General features: G+C 36.0%; 2 protein-coding genes across 2 annotated transcripts; both read right to left on the bottom strand.

Moving 5' to 3' along the window:
- Positions 1-7,395: 7,395 nt before the first annotated feature.
- Positions 7,396-9,414, bottom strand: LOC135675112 (putative pectinesterase/pectinesterase inhibitor 28). Its single transcript, XM_065185384.1, has 2 exons — positions 8,326-9,414; positions 7,396-8,244 (listed from the first exon to the last, which is right to left on the bottom strand). The coding sequence occupies exons 1-2, from the start codon at positions 9,284-9,286 to the stop codon at positions 7,526-7,528; spliced, it is 1,680 nt and encodes a 559-aa protein (XP_065041456.1). The 5' UTR covers positions 9,287-9,414; the 3' UTR covers positions 7,396-7,525.
- Positions 9,415-10,418: 1,004 nt separating this feature from the next.
- LOC135674379 (GDSL esterase/lipase At1g28570-like) lies at positions 10,419-14,711 on the bottom strand. The gene is made up of 5 exons (XM_065184172.1): positions 14,415-14,711; positions 14,096-14,305; positions 13,652-13,800; positions 13,255-13,531; positions 10,419-10,933 (listed from the first exon to the last, which is right to left on the bottom strand). The coding sequence occupies exons 1-5, from the start codon at positions 14,665-14,667 to the stop codon at positions 10,683-10,685; spliced, it is 1,140 nt and encodes a 379-aa protein (XP_065040244.1). The 5' UTR covers positions 14,668-14,711; the 3' UTR covers positions 10,419-10,682.
- Positions 14,712-20,950: the final 6,239 nt, after the last annotated feature.

Below are 20,950 nucleotides of genomic sequence, written 5' to 3'. Positions count from 1 at the left end.
AGCCTTAAACAAGCATTTAGACAATGGTATATAAAATTTTATTATATCATTATTTTTTAAATTTTAAAATATACTACTAATATATATATATATATATATCTAAAGATAGTAAGTTTATTATATTAGTATTATATATGGATGATATTTTGTTTGTCATCATTAGTGATATTCATTTATTGTATGAAATCAATATATTTCTCATTAAGAATTTTAAGATGGTTGATATGAATAAAATATTTTATATTATTGACATTGAGATATTTAGGGATAGATCCAAAAAATTACTAGGATTATCTTAGAAAGGGTATACTGATCAAGTCTTTATGAGATTTAGGACCCAACTTTGTTCAACTAATAATACATCTATTACTAGAAATAAAAAAAATCAGTAAAATCTAATCTCTAAAAAATGATTTAAAAAATCAAATAAAAGATATTCCTATATATACATTGGAAGTCTATTATATGCTCAAACATATATGAAATAAGATATTAGTTTTATAATTTAAATATTAGGTAGATACTATAACAACTCAAGAATAGAATATTAAAAAATTATAAAAAAATGATGAGATATCTATAATGGATGAAAGACTACATACGGGATATTCATATGTTAATTTTGTAAATTACCTCGATAGTAGGAAGTTCACTTCAGGATTCATATTCATGTTAGTTGGAGGAATAATTTTTTGAAAAAGTATAAAGTAATTACTTATTGTATCATTAATAATGAAAGTTGAATTTATGATATGTTTCTAGATCATAAATCAAGTTTTATAGCTACGAAATTTTATTTTAAAACTTGGTATGGTCAATTCATTTACTAGGTTGCTAAAGATATTTTATGATAACACTGTATTAGTTTTTTTATTTATGAATGATAAGTATTCTAGTGATTCTAAGAATATTGAGATAAAGCACATGGACAAATAAAAAATTCAAAAAGAATGAGTGTTAATTGAGAATCTAAACATCACTTTGATAATTGCTAATCTATTTATTAAAGTTTTATAGTCTAAAATGTTTATAGGATATAAAAGATATGTTCTCATAAAAAGGCTTGTGAGCAATTAATAAAAGATATGATGATATATGTTTAAGTATATACTATTATTGATATTTTTATTTACTTAATTAAAATTATTTATTTCTATCATCATGTTTATATTTATATATATGGATATTATAGTATAATGTGACAATAAAAATATCTTGACAAGATAAATTACATGAATCATTATGGACTGCATTGGGAAGGATTAATAATATTGTAATACATAAAAGATAGTATGATATTGATGACATATAATTACTATGACTAGCATTAGTAATAAGATTTAATAGAGTATTATTGTACTTATTTGCTTATTTTAAAACTTATGATTACTTGTAAAATATTTTTTAAAATATTTAAAAACTAATTAAGTAAAATTAATTATATATTTTATTTATTATGATTTTAAATTCTTTTATATCTTATCAATTAATAGATCAAGTAGGTATTTATTAGATTATGTGATCTTATTTAATTAGATAAAATATATTATAAATTTGATTTGATTCTGATTATGATTATCGGTCCATAGAAAAAGTTCAATTATAGTAAGATTCCTCATAATATTATATTAATAGGAAGAACTTATATAATTATTTATCTTGGACCCTCTGCTCTTATTTATAAATAAATATGATCTTTTGGGGCTGCATACGTATGATAATATAATATAATACAACATAGATTGTAGATCTATTATCATTTTTTTTAGTCTATATTTCATCATTTATATTGGTTCTATAATAAAGAGAAGGAGAGGAGAAGGAGAGTTTAGTTCTCATATAGATCATTTTTTTTATATTCAATGGATTAAAGTAGTTCTATGAATAAATAAAAATATTTTGAATAATATAAAAGATATGCACATCTAATATTTGATCTATAACTATTTAATTTCAAATTTTGATATTAAATTATTTCATATAATAGCATAATTATAATTTTATTCTTATACAATGTACATTCCAAGTATAGCACAGTGGCATGTGCCAATCATGGAATGTGTATTCTGCTGTTACAAATCAAGAATTGTCTTGGCAGATACGGAGAGATCTGTGGTTAAGTTTAGAGACAGAAATATTGGTCGTTGAGTCGATGATGCAGAAACAGAAAACATATACGATAATTAGAACATTTGATGAAAGCGTCGACCATAACTTATCTGTATTCCATGAGAAAAGATTACTCAGTAAGATGCATCAAAAGAACCGTGGAAACTGGCTTAAAAGGCTGCATAAAAAGGACAAGTACCTTTTTCAAGCTAAAATCTTGGTTTTCTTATATTTGGATCAGCATCTCAAAGAAACACCTTATACGAGCAAGATTTAGTTTGGTTGATCATCTACTATAATAATGACTCCTGCCTTTAGGCTCTCGAGATTTAATAGCATCGGAAACAGGAACTTGATATGAAACACGTTTGCTAAGCTTCATTATTTTAATGAAGCTCTATTTCTCCGCGATAACATGCAGACATGATCTCGTATCCGGAAAAAAGACAACACTGTTCACGAAATAGAAGCTGGTATAACAAGTTTCCAGCAGTTGCTTATTTGCAAGCCAAAAGAACTCATCCTACTCATGATTGCTAAATTAAAGAAGAATAAGAACTGAATCCTCTGAATGGAACTGCATCCCAGTTCCAACAGTTCTCTACAGGTTCGTGCGATCTCAACCTCTTCTGTCTCTTTCTTAGTATCAAAGGCAAAGTTTTACCTTTTTAACAGCATTGAACGCTAGTCGAAGGCAAGAGCTAAGCTTCGTTTTTTCCTCACTGCTCTAATATTATGATAAAAATAATAAAAGATAAAAATAATTATTAAAAAAAATTTATTGAAGAAATTTTATTGAAGAAATAAAAAAACTTAAATACATTAAGTTATTCGTCTCCTATTTATACAACCTCATATAGTTAAGAAAATTTTATCTTGTATCAATCATCCTGTGTCAGTCGCTCCTGCCACAGCTTCCCCATTAGGATTTTCTTGCTCCAAATCTCACGTCCGGTGCATTCACCAGCTTGCTGCTGCTTCTTCAAAGTCGACCACGAAACAGCAGATCTTTTATTCTAAGTGCCACTGCATGGCCATCGATGACAACGCTCGTGAGTTGCTAATGCCATGCATCATTTTGCTCTTGAAGAGGGTAAAAGAACTGGCCGAACTCCTCTTGGTTAGCTCCATGACCAGGTAAGGATCGTCGCTCTGGTTGGGATGGGCTTCGTGTGCTTCTATTTCCTTACTCATCGGCGACGATTGTGTAACCTCAATCTCCGTTTCCAGCTTTTCATATTGCTCTACTGAGAACAAAGAGTCATCCGCTCCGACTTCAAATTCGCTGGTGGCAGTGTCATGATCGCCTGTTTCAATCTTGAGGACGTCACTAGGAGCGTCCGGCCGTAAGCCTGTTAATGCTTCACCATCCCGTGAAAAGGCCTCTGACTTATCTGATCTCGTTTCAGATTTATTTTGATCGATATCAGTCTCTTTTTCGTCCTTCAGCGAGTTATCAAGCGGCGACACCAGTAATTGCTTGCCAAAGACTCGATAGATTCTCCTTGCAATTTGCCCGACTCATTGCGACTTGTGGAAGGTTCAGAAGAATCCAAGCTGGTGATCTTCTTGGCATCATCTTCTTCGTTGCTGTTTCCATCGCTACATAGCTTTTTCTCCAGTGCAGACGAGTGCAAGGTAGACGAGGACGGAGATGCCTCTTTAAGAGGGCTCTTCTGGCATCCAAGAGATCCAGAGCCACCTTCTCCTCCACCGACGGGGATGCTGCTGCTGCTTCTGCTTCGTAAGCTAATTTTGCTCCTGATGAAGAAATACCATCGTCGTCTGCGTCTGCCCTTCTTCGCGTTACTGGTGTCGCCACCATCACTTGCATGGCCTTCTCTTCTTCTGGAGGAGAAGGGGAACAGCATGGGGAGGTTCCGGAGGGAACCTGAAGAAGGTCAAGGCAAAAGGAAATGATTGGAGGGAGGGAAATGGATGCCCCCTTCACTTGTAGCAGCGGAGATGGATGACGTATGTGGAGGACAGCCTGAGAGGGAGCCGAACATCTCCCATGCTCGCTGTCAGAACGAGGATCGATGAAGCAACAAGGGGTTGAGGTATTAGAAATTGAAGGGGATAAAGACCGATAAGAGTTTTAAGAATTTTCAGGAAGGAGGTCTCGAGGAAATCTTTGAAAAGTTGAGGAAAATCCTTTATAATATATATAAATAGCCCTCAAAAGTTTTAGCTCACTATCTAAATGAACTCTACGATTACATTTCATAATTTATTATGGTATCAGAGTCACTTGCCTAGAGACTCCTCACACAACCTCATCAATGGAGGTGCTCGACGTCGACACTGCTGCTCGACGCCGACGCTGCCACTTTGCGCTAGTATCTCGACACTGGTGCTTCTTCCCTCACCGATGCTGTTGCTCCATCCTCGCCATCATCCTTGCTAGCAACAACAAACCACCTCCCTACAATCGCTGTTGATTCGATCTCCAGATCTGATTCTGCTGAGTCTCTGTCGTTCATCACCGAATCACTACTAGTAGAACTCCCTATCGCAGCCTTTGCTCACGCCGGACTTACCTTGTTTCGCTATGTTCTCCTACTTGAGCTGGCGATCGCTGTCATTTCCTCTACCTCGATGCATCTCGGTAACATTAATCTAAAATGCCTCAAGTCACCCTCATATACTCCCTAATTGGTTGGCTCTGTCGAACGCAGACATCGACATATCGTTGAAACTAGTCTCTCCCTTCTACCCTCAAGATCTGCATACTACTATTACTCCAGTTCAACAGCTTCTCACTCCCTCTATTTCTCCACTCCCTTTGAAGTAATACTCTCAGCAACATTGCCACTGGCTTTACCTTCTCCTAGACCTAGTGACATTGACATGCCAACGGCTGGCCCGGTCCATGACGGTGACTTGCTCTTGGCTATACCACCAACATAATCTACCACTTCCATCGCCCCTGGACATTCAATGACAACATGCTCCAAAAGTTGTATTTTCAAACCATGTCAAGTCCTTGACTTACATGCTATAACGAATTCCTCTACTGAGGCCAGTGAACCCACTACAATCACTGAAGCTTAAAAATCTTCTCACTAGCGTAAAGCCATGTGTGACGAATATGATGCTCTCCTCCATAACTCTACATGAACCTTAATACCTTTTCATCACACACAAAATATCATCGGGTGTAAATGGGTCTTTCGAATTAAGCGAAACCCAAACGGATCCGTTACCAGATATAAAGCATGTTTAGTCGCCAAAGGATTTCATCAACGATCTAGTGTCGACTTCACAGAGACATTTAGTCCTATTGTTAAACCCACAACAATCCATCTTATCCTGAGTTTGGTCATCTTAAAGGGCTGGCACATACGACAATTGAATGTTAACAATGCTTTTTTACATGTGTCTTTTACTAAATATGTCTTTATGCAGTAACGTCTTAGTTTTGTTTATTCTCAGTATTCAAGGCATGTCTGCAAACTTTAAAAAGCTATTTATAGACTTCGTCAAGCTCCAAGGGCTTGGTATACAGAGTTTGGCTCGTTTTTTACCTCAATTAACTTCATCAATTCCAAGTCTGATACCTCATTATTCATATGCCAGCATAATGGAAGCACAATATATTTTTTGGTGTATGTGGATGATATTAGTGTCACAAGCAATGATCCTTTGGAGACTCAGGCATTTCTAAAGCACTTAGCCAATCGATTTTCCCTCAAAGATCTAGGAACTTTGAGCTATTTTCTAGGAGTAGATGCAACATTTACATCTTCAGGTCTCTTCCTATCACGAAGAAAGTATATTCAAGATTTATTATCGAAGACAAATATGTAGGATGTGAAAGAGGTTACAGCTCCTCTCTCTGCCAGTGAATCACTCAAATTATGTGATGCTATAGATTTGACTCAATATTGACAAGTCCTTAGCTCCTTACAATACTTGGCTCTCACCCGTCCAGATATCTCATTTTCCATCAATAAATTATCGCAATTCATGCATCGACCATCTACTATGCATTGGTCTACGATCAAACGAATTTTGTGGTATCTTAAAGGGACTCTTAATCATGGCATTTTTCTTCGCAAAAATGCTTCACTCCATCTCCATGCCTTTGCTGATGCTGATTGGGCAGGGAACTTTGATGATAGAACATCCACGTCAGGTACATTGTCTTCCTTGGAGCTACTATAATCAGTTGGAGTTCTAAAAAACAAAAGACGGTTGCACGATCTACAATTGAAGCTGAATACCGTGTCATTGCCACCGCCACTACTGAACTCAATTAGGTCACAAATATGCTCAAGCAACTCAACATCAACTCCACAATTACTCTTACAATATATTGTGATAATATTGGAGCTACGTACCAATCTAGTGTTCCATTCCTGCATGAAACACATTGCCATCGACTTCCACTTCGTGCGAGATCAAGTTGTCAGACATCAACTCCATGTTTCCCATGTACATATGGCTGATTAACTAGCAGACTCACTCACAAAGCCTCTCGTCTGTAAACTAATTTTATTCCATCGGTCCAAGATCGACATCCTTGATAAAAGCTCAATATGGGGCATGATAGTAGATAAGATTTCCTCGAGGTAGTTGAGGAAATTTTTAAGCAATTGAGGAAATATCTGAACACAGTTGAAGAAAATCGTCCTTGTTGAATGTATATAAATAGCTATAAAAAATTCACTATATAAATGAACTCTACGATTACATTTCATAGTTTATCAGTTTCAAGCCCGATCAAACACAATCGAGAAGCTACAACTGACGCCTCAAAGTCTTGTTCTTGTGAGTAGAGATGATAATGGAGTAGAGTTTTCTTTAATTCGGATATCCTTGTCTAATGTATCCATTTAAAATAGATTAAGATATCGTTAATTGGGTACAATTAGAAAAAAAATAGATATTGATATCACCCAACATCTCTTATGTTATCCCACATCAAAAATGTAATTTCATTCTTACACTGAAGGCATTCCTTCCATTCATGAATCTGTGATCATGAATAATCGAACCAACATGAAATTGGAGATGATGAATAAGGTGTAGGATACACCAAAAAAGAATTGATACATTAGGCTGCTTATGTATCAGCTATTTCAACATACTTTTTCTAGTTTCTTCAAATTCCATGCATGGTTTCTGTTCATGTTTGTCTTCCTACATGCTGTTGTACTACACAATTTTCATGACGACTAGCTTGAATCATCTTGCAAGCTAGGTGGTAAAGTTGAACCATTTCCTTGATGAACAAAATAGAAATGGTTAATGTATCGGAACAACATCGGTCATCATCTCTAATGCTACTTGCACGCAACAGGCAAAAACCTCTTCACTTGGGTTGCTTTCACCAAGAGATTTAGCTGGATTCCAACATCTCCGCCAGGGACGTGCGCGGTTGAACTGTCGTCTACCTAACAGAGCGGCTTCATCAGTGGATTCTGCCGGCCTCGGTCATCGGCAGGAGGCCGGGAATGTAGGGCACGCCGGACTTCGGCAACCATGCGTTGCCCTGGATGAAGTGCTCGACGGTGAACTTCTGGGCGTGGGCGTAGCCGATGGTCTTCACCCCCTTCCACTTCACCCTTTGGCTCGTGTTGGCGCCGGGGCCGCGGTTGTCGAGCTCGGTGTAGAAGCAGGTGTTGAGGCCGAAGTTCTCGAACCACGGAAGCCACCCCTTTGGGTCGATCAGATCGTCCAGCTGCGACTGCAGCACGAAAGTCCTCGAGAACTCTTTCCACGGCCGGCCGAGGAACGTCGGTAGCTTCTCCCGGAAGGGGAAGAAGGCGGGGTCGGCGCTGATGGTGCAGTTGTGGAGGATGATGGCTGTGGTCTGGCGCCGGTCCTTGCGCCCCTGCGCCGTCACGATGTTCTGCTGGTTGTCCATCGGCTTCCTCGCCAGGATCAGGCAGTTCTGTAACACCGCCGCGCCGTCGCCAAAGATGAAGTCGATGGTGCCGGAGATGTTGCAGTCGCGGTAGAACTGCCGCTTGGTATGGACGTAGAGCGTGTCCTGGTACCCGTCAATCCGCACGTTGTAGAAGACCGACTTGTCGGACTGCACACGGAGCGCCACCGCCTGGTGCTTCGCCGCCCCGGCCGAGTTCTCGATCCAGAGGTCCTTGCCGATGAATCCATCGCCAATGACAGCTGCGTCGTCACACGAATAATTTAGTCGTTAGTACCAGCACTTCACCATTACCTAAACAACTTAGCGCATGGTGCACCCACCGACAGTGGCGGTTTTGAAGGTCGCGGTGCCGTCGATGTAGTTGAGGCTGCCGGTTATCTTAGTCTTGTTCGTCCCGTCGCCGACCATAATCACGTTGGTGAGGCTCCGGTTAACCTGAACTTTCTCCTTGTACACTCCTTCCTTGATGTAGATGACGAATGTATGGTTGCTTTTCTTCGGGACGCGGAGGAGGGCATCGCTGATGGTCTTCACGTCGCCGGTGCCATCCTGAGCTACAGTGACGTTGGGCTTCAGCTCGGCTGGGCTCAGCTGGAGGAGCCTTCTCTTGCCGAGGGAGACCCACGACGGGTACTCTTCGGCGAGGAGCTTCCGGCTGATACCAAGGTTGAGGGAGTCGAGCGTGTTGTCCAAATTGATGACGATGGCCAAGATGTTGCTCGTCATCTCGGCGGAGCTGTTCAGCGCCTTCCGCATCGACTCCGCGGCGTTGGTGGTCGTGTTCTCGAACCCGTCGAGGCACGTCTCCTGATACGTGATGGAGGCGCTGATCCACACCTTGAGGTCGTCCAGGAACTTGTCGAGCTTGATCAGGGAGAAGCCTTCGAGCTGGTCGATGGAGCTCCTGAGGTCGTCGATGGCGTAGTCGAGGAGCTCGCGGCAGTTCTCGAGCGCATCGGAGGTGCGTGGGTTCTTGGCAGCCTCCGACAACACGGTGGAGTGGTTGAAGGCCTCCTTGATCTGGTCGATCGTGATCTGGAAGGCCAGGTTGACGAGCTCCTTGGGGTCGGTGGAGTTACCGGCCGCCGCGGAGAGGGTGCTCTCGCAAGTCTCCTGGTAGTCGGTGGGGTTGCAGAAGTCCTTGATGTTCTTCTGCGAGCTTGAGAACTGTGTTTTCGCCGGTTCGGAGTCGAGGTTCGATATGGTGACGGCGACGGTCGCCACGATTGCCACGAGGACGATGGCGGAGACGCTGAGAGCAGCAACCTTCATGTTCCCCATGGTGTTTGGCTCTCTATTCTCTAAACAACGCTTTGAGAGGTTTTGCAGTGGCCTACCAAGGCAGAGACTAATGGGGTTATCCTACAGAAGAGAAAGGGGATGACCCCAAGGTCGGATGAGTGAGGAGTGACAGGAATCTGGCCCTTCTTTATATAGAGGAGTTAGGGGGACAGGGCCAAGAAAGAAGATGGCTGTGGATTTGCGACGGTGGACACAGACGAGGATGCAGGAGAGCCACGAAGACAAAAATAGCGTCTGGTCAGAGATAAGAGTCTATTTATGACCTAATAGATTTGCACCATCACATCTGGTTAAACTGTTTGCAGGAGGAAAACTAAACGTTTTTAGTTAGGCTAAGTTTTCATATATTCTAAGAATTTATAGTTATTTCACTGCAGTTAATTTCATTACCTAATTATCATTTGATGCTAATTCAAACTCTACATTATATAATTATAATAAAATAACGCATTGAGATTATGACAATAATGAAGAAGATATATATATATATATATATATATATATATATATATATATATATATATATATTATAGTTAATCTCCATCGGCTAACAATCATCAGATTATTAATTAAGACAGACTCATTAAAATTATAGTAATACTAAAGACGTTTTAGATTTAAATTTTTTAAACTCAAACTAGCTAACTATAGATGGATTATTTGGATTTTTCTGAATAGACATTAACCAAAAAATAAGGATACATGTGATGTTAATGTTTGGAGGGTTATTAGTGATATATAAAAATTGATAAGGGTAAATACGCCATATACAAGTAGATACTAAAAACTCTAGTCTTAAAAACTCGTTTTATTTAAAGATTACACCGATACCAAATCTTCACTTTTTGACTCCAACAATATTAATATAGAACAGATATAAGTTTGTCCACGGTGTCACTGCTACATCATGATTCAGTGCTTCAAAATCGACCTGTTTGTCCTCGATATCCCCGTTTTTAACAATGAAATGTTTATGATGAATGTATACTGTAGCGTAGATATCAACATTCTCACATGAAAACGTAATACGATACATCAATGTTATCTGAAGGACCACAAGTTAGACCAAAACATGTACTACAGCATTACATAATAAATCAACACGGACATATGTTTATCTTCAATCATTTTGAAAAGTTTATTAATTCTGTTCGTAGTGATTCAAACAATTATCACAATTATACAGTCTCTCTGAAATCTAGAATCAAAAACAACCAATTCAGACATGAAAGACTTCAGTTTTTCACCTCCCATGTCTTCAACCATCAACTCCACTCGAGATCGTACGGCAAAATAGCCACAGGGATGTTGATACTAAAGGATGACACCCTTGCTCAAATAAATAATAAAGTATGTAGTCCCTGCAATGAAGTCACTAGAAGTCATCAATTGCGTTCCGTTGTGCGCCTGGACATGCTCGGGTTATTGGAGGCTTGGCATGTGGTCCTTCTAACAAGCTTCTTGCAATTGTCTCGTAAGCTGCCTCGGTTAGGTGAATACCATCCCAGGAGATGGAACTAGATGGATCACTGCAGACTGTTGCATCTTTGTGACCGCACTGAACAAATCGATTGACGCCATATGGGCCATCGCTTCCACAGCATGCGTGCAGTGGAGCTTTAAATCCTGCACTCACAAAGATCTCAGCGAAGATTCCATCAAACTTAATACACACAGATAAACATTGATTCTAATGAACTTTTTCCCACAGGGTGGGTGCAAGTGCAGTTCATTGAGGTTCTGTCATATCTCAATTGGATCCATATCTGGATCAATCCGAATTTTCCACCTAATTCTGATAGACATCCAATTTGACCAATGTGTAACAGACATCCCTTACTACTACATTGCCTTCGTTTGGAACAGTTATGCCTCAAATCCAACCACAAGAAATTTGTGTGAGAACATAACTCTTCAACTATAAGTTTGGTCACAAGTTCTCTACTAATAGCAACTCATTTTTTATATTCAACCATAAAAAACAGAACAAAACTCGTTAGTCCTGGAACTTCAGGGGTGGATTTGAGTTGTAGTTACCAAGTAAATGAAATATGTTTTCTAATCCAAGTCAGCTCAAAATGGCCTAGGTTTAAATTTGAGTAAGTGATTTTCAAGTAAGAATCTGAAGCCATATGTATCAAACATTTAAAGATTAAATGGATCAAGCAGTAAAAAATTTGATGCAGCTTAACATACAGAGGAAATCCATCCAGAATACCATGATCAAAAGGTCTCAAAAATATGATTCGGAATAACATCCAAATTATAAGAAATTCTATAGAAGCCACAAGCATCCAATTCGTGCTTTGCAAACTTTGATTTGTTCTAGTTCTAGTGTGTAAATAAATCGCCAATATGGTCCAAGTAATAAATGTCCAAGTTTCTTTGGGGCCCCAATTCCAATAAGATCCCCATGTCTCATTGGCCCATACAGCTCCACAAAGAATGCCTATGGTTATAAAAGGTAAACCTAAACTAAGGACACAATTAACTCCAATAATCTAAAAATGGCCATGCGCTCACAAAAGAACTCCGAACATCAAATCTTGCAGACCGATACTAACCTATGGGAGTTATCAAGCATGTAGTTTCTTGATTAATTCCAAATAAGTATTTGCTGAAGTCAGGAGCGTATACATAAATCTAATTCAGGTATTTTCAGCTTATAGGTCCAGCTACCTGCCCCATGGACAGTTGGAGTCTATTGAGATCTCAATAGAAAGTCATGCAGATTTTTCTGTTTCTGAAGCTGTAATATTATGAAACAATGGGTTCTTACATTGGATTGGCATACTTTCTCTTGTTCTTACAATTTCCTTGTGAAATTTGAATAATTGACTGATTATTACAGTAAACTAATGGTGATAATTAAAAAATGAATCGCCCCGATCATTCAAGTTCTTCAGCTGAACTCCGGTTACAGATTCTAGCACCCAAGTTAACTACAATCAGGGCAAAGGTAAGTAACTCAGTTAAATGATCATATTTCTTCTACCTTTAATAGATGAAGATACATAACTACCTTCTAAGGTTAGGAAAATAAGTTTAAATCAAATGTTTTTACTTTGCCTGATAAAACTACAATAAGATGCAACTCAAATTGGAACTGCACCAATTGAGAGCACTACAAAATCATTTGAGTTTATTACCTTAAAAGTAAAGAATGCTTTTAAGGGAAAGGATTAATGATGACTCACTGTGCAAAATATTTTGGACCAACGACAATTCATGATGAAATGGTTATTATAATTGAAATTGTATAAAGATAGTGTCATAAAACATGATTTAAAAAGTTCAAGTTTAAGATGGAGGATAAATAGTGGGTATCGTAACTGTTATAGCTAATCAAGATGACATAAGCATAGTGTAAACTTGAAAGCATGTAGGAGAAAGAATCACATGTTCACCAATAAAAAGTTCCAAAATGTAAAATTTTTCAAGAATTTCAACATAATGCCACACATCCTATCTCAAGAACCAGCCTCAGCAAAAGGTTCATATAACAGCTAATTGGTAAAGCCAAATAAAGTGGTTTTAAGCCTCATGTAAAGCCTTTTAAAGCCCATATTTGAGCCAAAAAAAAAAATCGATACAAGATAGAATGCACTTGGAGCTTTTCTGAAGGCATAATTGACATACATATTTATGCAGATCTACATTCTAGTGTAATGTCAGAATAAGTGGAAATAGTTGCCTGATTCCTGCAATTACATGTATCATGTGGTTGTCGTCCAATTTTTTATGCTGACATTTGAGAACCAAATATTATTTTGAACCTCTTACTGTAGTAACATACAACTACCACAGTATGCAAATTCAGTGTTCCAGTCATGATAGAACTCTATATAAGGAACAATAGTTCAAACCAGGAGTGCTCTAGGATTAGCAATATTTTTCTTTTCTTTTGAAGGAAGGATTAGTACATTTTTGACAGAGAAAAAACATACCAAAGAGTTGTGGAGCACGGAAAAAGGTTATGGTGGCATCATAGTAGTTTGCATAAATGATAGTGACATGTGGGTGAAGCTTCCGAAGCCTATCCAACTCATCCTGGAGTAGGCGATTATGGTACTCAGAGAACTCATTCAACCACTTGATGCAGCCTGTTTGCGAGTCATAATCCTCAACATTCTTGCTCTGAAAGACATCTAAATATGCTGGAATACATCCAATTGGGAAGTTCCCGGGAACCAACAATGTCTTTACCCCAAGTTCTATTAAATCCTAGCCAAAAGAAAGGATTATATGAATCTAGAGTTCCAGTTGGCAATGCTTGAGAAGAAGCACCACATTATGCCCAAAATGTATACTAAATTTCCAAAAGGTCAGTGGCAGAACCCTCACATTGATTGCTGAACTGATTGCACCAACGACGCTAGGAACGAAGGTTCTTACTTCATCTGCATTTATTCCTTGGAAGAATGGATGGTTGTAGTCATTTCCACCAATCTCTCCCATCAGGATCAATGAACTGTTCAACACCTCTTTGGTATCTGCCATTACATACAAAGACAAAACAATCAGAAAACATCACACCCAACAGTCAACTCTGCTATTCAGCACGTACATGACTAACTGACTTCTAACAAGCAATTGGAAAAGGGATTTTTCTTATAAGTTTGAACTCCTGATACAATCTTACGATTATCTTCATCCACATATTAGATCAATTAACTGTTCATAGTTGTTCTCCTTAGTAGCATTAATAGTTTTAACATAAGTAATCATCATTATTATCATTTTTGGAAACACTACACAGAATATTGGGAATCGAAGGCATATGCCTACCGGAGGAGAGCGAAGACAACAACTGCTTGAACGACTCGATCTGAACACGCAAGGACCTGTCGGTCCATGAAGCTTGAATCCCCTTAGAGCTAAAGAAGTCAAGATCGAGCGCGGTGGCCCCGCCGACTGCGAAATTCGCCCCTTGCCGGAAATCATCCCCGCTACCTCCGTCCAGATACGGCCGCACCAGCGGCAACCCCAACCCTTGCGCTGAGCCAGTAGAATCATCCGAAATATAACTCATCTCAAACACTAACATCCCCGCTTCTCACTATAGAAACGAAAATTGGGTGGTAATAGTAGTAGTAGTGGAACAGACCGATGAAGTCGATGATGACGCGGCCGTCGGAGAAGCGACCGGTGGGGCGGTCAAAAAAGGTGCGGCCGTAGGGTGGGCTGCCGCTGGAGGCGCCCAGGCTACCGAGGCGGACGGCGTTGCCGGTGTCAGCAATGGAGTCGCCGAAGCTAAAGATGGCTGTGAAGCAGCCGGAGGCGGGGCGACGAGCGCCGGGGAGAACGGCGATGACGATGAGGAGAGGGAGGAGGCGAGGAGGAGGCGCGATAGGGGCCATCGATAGGGTGAGACCACACACACACACACCGATAGGATTAACGGAAGTACGACAGGTGGCGTAGTGGTCGCGTCAACAAAAATAATCGGTTGGCTCGCTGACAGTTGGCTTTTTTTAATTTTTCACGTGAAAATAAGGAATCCGCGTGAAGTTACCACTCCTTTTTTTTTAAATTAAAAAAAGATATAAATTCACTTTTTATCTATTTATTTCCTTCTTTCTCTTACGGTTCATTCTCATCCAACACAACCAATCCATTAGATCGGATTAAACTAAACTAACATCAATTCCTAGTTGACATCCGGTTCATAAATTTGTGTTTGAGTTGCCTCAGCTCTAAAGGAAGCTGCAAAACCTGAAAGCAGGTTCCTTTGATGTCAAGATAGACTCATGTAATCATATTATATTTGTAGCTCATTTATCTGGAAAGACAATTTTTATGGGATCCCTATCTATCATAATTTTCAGGATAAAGGATTTATAGTCCCTCGCCTTACCACTTGACCATTGTCACTAAACCAAATTCGATCTAAATAAAATAAAAATAAATTTCTTAAGAGAAAAAAAAATAGATTTCTGGTCAAAAACTGAAAATTTTAAATTGAAACTATAAACTATTTATTTTGTTGTCGGTTAAGTCTTGAATTAGAATTATAAACCATCGATTCAAAAATAATTTTTTTTTATAAAACTAACATAACTAAATAAGATTAATATATTTATTAAATCTTATTAAATAAATAATATCATAAAAATATAAAATAAAAAGTAATCAAATTATTTATTATAAAAATAAATATTATTTATATATTTTCAAAAATAATAGAATTGCCAAATAAACCAATAAGTATGAATATTAATTAAATCTATTGTTACATGTCAAATACTAAAAAAATTTATCAAAAGTCCTTCTTACCCAAACTAATAAAATATTTTCTTATCAAAATAATTAAAGTAATATTTTAAGATTTAAATTTTGAAAAATATCATATCTCGTTCTAGAACTAATTTTTAAGAGTTTTGATGGATTTATAGATTTTTTCACTTCAAATGACTCAAATTATATTAATTTTAAATGGGGACACACTGACTTTTGATCTCTTGTTCAAAAAATGTGAAACTTCATTTAAAAGTAGTATAATTCAACTTTTAAAAAAATTCATTGAGATTCATTCTAATACTTTATACAATATATATAATAAATTTTAATATTCAAATCTATGGAATGAAGGATTAATTTAGTGAAGGAATACTTTGACTAGAATTGTATATTGTTGAATATCGTAGAATTGTATATTGTTGAATTATGATAAAATCGATTTGATATGTTAATGTATTTTTGAGATAGATGAAGTAGGAAATATTTTGATTATAGACTCGAATTACCTAAGAACTAAATGTATGAGAGTTATAAGTTATGTTGGAAGATCATCGTATGATGTCGAATTGATTGATTAGTTGATGTGCTTAAGAATATATTTCATGCTAGAGATTTATATATCATACTAAAAGGATCAGATATCATGATAAAATTAATATGTTAGAGGATTGAGTGATATTCCAAAAGATAGGATAATATACCAAAGATGAACGTTAAAAATCGAACGATACGTAAGAAGAGTGGACATTGTCAAGTGGTTGATGAATTAGGGTTTTAATTGACGTAGTTTTAAGCTAATTTAAGTTAGGTTAAACAAAGCTCACTTGTCATGAAAATCGTTGGGGTTGAAGTTGGGTCGAATTTAAGTTATTAGAAGACTAAATACATGGCATAAACTACCTATGTCAATAATAATACCACTAGTTATACAATCAAAATTAAGTTTATGATATTGTATAAAAAATTATCATGATAGTATCATGGCTCCATGTCAAAAATTATAATGGTAATACTTTAAGAGTCTAGTATTATAGTTCTGTATCAAAAATTACGAAGGACGAGTCTATATTATAGCTTTTGTTTCAAATATTACAATGGTAGTACCATCTAAAATCAGTCGTACTACTCGTATCGTGAAATATCAAATATTTAAAATTTTACTCTATTTTAAAAAAAAATTGGGAGCTATAAATGCCTCACTCAATTGATGGATGATCTATTCTTGAGTTTATGAAGTGTTATCATTCTCTCTTTAAGCATTATTTGAGTCTTTTTTTTATTCTTGAATTTAGTTATAATATTAAATAGTAAGAGGTAAGAGGTCTCTTATAAAAGATTAAGTGTGAATATTCTCTACTAAACTCATTGAAAATAGAAACGACATAAAGAGTTATTAATCTTCACTCGTGGAAAGCAGGATTAGCAATGAAAGCTAATAACATCGAGAGAAGAGGAATCAAAAGTGGATATAAGTTACGAAGATCAAACCATTATAAATCAATTTATATATCTTTTTCTACTTATGACTTTTGTTCGTGATTACTTACTTATTATCATCCAAAATATTTGTAAATCTTACTAACACTTAATATTTAGTTGATCATATTTTTTATTTTTTCTGATCGAATTTTAAAATTAATTAAAATATACTATAACACTAATTCATCCTCCACTATGTCATTAGTATCGTAGGTTGATCTGAACATGAATACAATTGAAACTAAGACAGGTAAAAAGATGAAATGAAATAAAAGAAAAAGGTTAGAATTATGAACCACACAAAACTTATTGTCCTAAGTGTATTCCCTAGCCCTGCGTGCAACTGCTCCATGCACGTACTAGAGAATCAATCGGACGATCTGCGCACGAGTGAAAAATCTGAAGCGAGAATGAGAAGAAAATAAGCTCAGCAATATGTGAGAAGTGCTGAGAGCATGAAATTTATATATACTTTTAACGGATGAGGGACTGTCCATTCACAACATGTGAGCGTGCCACATGGCACGTGCTAACTCACCACTTTCAGAAGCAGGCTCAAATCCCACTTGTGCATGCAAAAAGTCAAACCAAAGGGAGAAGAGAGTAAGGAAAAACTTATCATATTATTATTATTATTATTATTATTATTATTATTATTATTATTATTATTATTATTATTATTTGTTAAATCCCTAACAATCCCCCACAAAATATAAAATTATCATAAAATAAATAAATAAATAAATAATATAAAATAAAAGTCATTAGTTGTGCATCTACTATTATGATGTCAATGAGATATCTTTTCAAAAATGAAATCTTATTTAGTAAAGTAAACATTTATTTGATCAAACTTCAACTAACTTATATATCATATCGATTATATCTATCTTATTTATTTATTAAAGATTTTAAGAATTATTGAAATCTTTAGTTATATATTCTCTCATATATTAGATCTCCTACAAAAGGATGTGCATAAAGTCACATCTCAAAAAAATTATCATCTTAGGTCTCTTTTAAAGTTATATTTTTCTTTTACCTCTACATATAAGCACTACCAATCATAGGGATGAGTTTGAAGATAAATTCTATATCTATGTATACTAAGATGCTAACCGATGTACTTTTTAATTAATCAATCAACTTATTATTATCATATTGTATCTACTAAAAGGAACTCCATAGAGGTTGGATTCTCATTGCTAAAAAGGTCATTCTAAGCTAAGATCCATCTTCTTGATGACACTAGGATCTTAGTCTTATTAAAACTTTTATTAAGATAGTTATATTATTATTAGTTTTAATTAAAAAATATAATAAATAAAAATCTAATCATCTAACAGACTTTTTATCTAATCTTTATATGTCTACTAATTTTGGCATTTATAAATTTTTCTTTTACAATAGTCAATTGTAGCTCTGCAATCACAAAAGAAGGGTTAGAAATCATTGGATGATAGGAAATCAAATTTTTAAGCAATTTAGCTTCTTTTTTTTAAAGAAAAGATCATCTATTAAGATTTAACAGTTCTACCTAAAGACTTGTGTAAGTCATTTTGGAGCAGTACATATAGATCAAGAGGAAAGAGATCCTCCCATATAATGTTACATCTATCAGATCTAACTTAGCAGCCCAATGCGTCGCTTGATTACATTCACGATAGCAATGTATTTCAACAAATGAGGTAAGTTGTAAAAGTAGATGTTTAATATCCACAATGTTGTGGTTTATAAGCCAAGGTGATTGTTTGTCTGATCATAATAGTTCCTAGAGTATTGTTGAGTCTGTTTCAATCTAAAGTTTGGTGAATCCTTTCTCCAGTGGAAATTGTAATCACTTATGAGAAGTCCATGTCTCACAATGTAATGCAGATTTTTTATGTAGGTAGTGGATGCCTGCTGCACAACAGAAATCATTGTGATCATGAATGATGAAACCAGCTCCTCCATCCTGCAATATAGAGGACCCATCAGTATTATGTTTATGCCAATTAAGCTTTAGAGTTTTGTACAATATTTCTCCTTCAGATAGTGTTGTTCTAGCATGGTAGCAATGGCTTGAGCCAAAATTGATCTAATAGAAGGCTTTTTTACTATTAAAGAAAGCATTATTTTTGCATTTTCCATATGAACCACAGTTGGCTTGCAATAGCAGTCTGTGCAATTTTTTCCTTCCCTATTGTATTTCCTTCCTTTAACCAATCATTGAGGAACCAATGAGTTCTAAATTCAAAACTAATCTGTAAATTAACGTACCACCAATCCCAAAGTTTGTTTGGAAAGGGGCAATCAAAGAATAGATGATCAATAGTTTCAGGATATGTTTGACATAGAGAGGACATGTTTTGAGCAGGTAAATAAAATTTAGTAAGTCTATCAGCAGTAGGTAGTCGTTTGTGAAGTAAATTTCAATAAAAAGAAAATGTATCGTAGGGATTGTAGGAAGGTTCCACATATATTTCCAACCATACCAATTATGTTCAACTTGTTTACCTCTCGAGTATAGTAAGTGATATGCACCTCTTGCAATAACTTTACTACCATAAGGATTAGCTTTCCAAATTCATGTGTCATCACAATGATGTTGTACAATCTCTATAGTTTTAACAGCATCAACCAAGTTAGCAACTGGGTATTCCAGCTATACAAGTGTCTCAACTTTAGTATCTGAAGACATAATAGAAATATTACCCATTGTAGGTTTCTTGCTAAGCAGCATGTCAATAACCCAAGTCCTCAAAAATATATGTATTAAAACCATTGCCAATGTATTTACAGAAACCATATTTTAATGTATACAAAGATTGTATAAAAAGATTCCAACTCTAGCTACTATGGTTAAATTTGGGAATGTTCTAGAAGTGGACAGTGCCATATTTGGTATGCATAATATTAGACCAAAGACTTCTATTTTTATTTAAATATCTACTAATTCTGGAAGCTTGTAAGGTATACTTGAAACTTCTAATGTCACCACCATTATCTTTACTTGTAGTAATTGTGTCCCATTTATTTAAATGAAGCCTTATAGAGTGCAAGTTATGTTGCCATGGAAAGTTTTTAATTAAACTTTTTATTTTATTAATAATAAAATCTTGTATCCCAGTGACACTAAGAGTGTGAATAGGGATAGAGGTTAGCACTAATTTAGTTAAAACAATTCTGCTAGCTTGTGACAGATGTTTTGTTTGCCATGGCTAGTTTAGCTTTAATCCTTTTGAGAATCTCTTCTATTGGCAATTTAAGCACCTAAGTATTTAAAAGAAAATTGGTCTTCATGAAATCCTAAAAGAGAACATATTTGAGTTATAGGTATGAAAATTTTGTTTAATTGTGTCATAAGATTTTTTATTAGCTCTGAGATAAAAGGATAATATCATCAACAAACATAATATGACTAATTTTACTATTAGACCCAATATTGAGAGGAGTAAGTTATTTATTTATAATGGTGATATTAAAGAGTAAGTTATGTAAACAGTTGTCTTTAAATAAAGATGAAATTTGTGCTTGATAAGACAAGCAAAGAGAAGATATACAAGATTGAATCCAATATATAAATTTTGGAAGAAAATTCATGTTAGAAATAACTTGAAGAAAAATGCATTATCTAAGCCAAGTTTAACATGAACCAAATAATTTTTTTCTTTAGAAGAATACATGATGTGAGTTGCTTCTTGTGTTATTAAAATATTATTATGAATAATACGTCTATGAATGAAGATTGCTCACTACTAATAAGAAGAGTATTAAGGCATAGTTATGGTCTATTAGCTAATACTTTGGCTAGGATATGAGAATTTACATTAGAAAGGGCAATAGGCTTAAAATGAATGACAAGAGAAGGATTCTTGTTTTTTGGTAAAAGTGAGGAAGGTTTTAGATGGAGAAATATAAGCATGATGATAAAAAAAATTGAAA

This window comes from Musa acuminata, chromosome BXJ1-5 (assembly GCF_036884655.1).
Source record: "Musa acuminata AAA Group cultivar baxijiao chromosome BXJ1-5, Cavendish_Baxijiao_AAA, whole genome shotgun sequence".
Lineage (NCBI taxonomy): Eukaryota > Viridiplantae > Streptophyta > Magnoliopsida > Zingiberales > Musaceae > Musa > Musa acuminata.
This window is presented reverse-complemented; position numbering and strand designations above follow the sequence as displayed.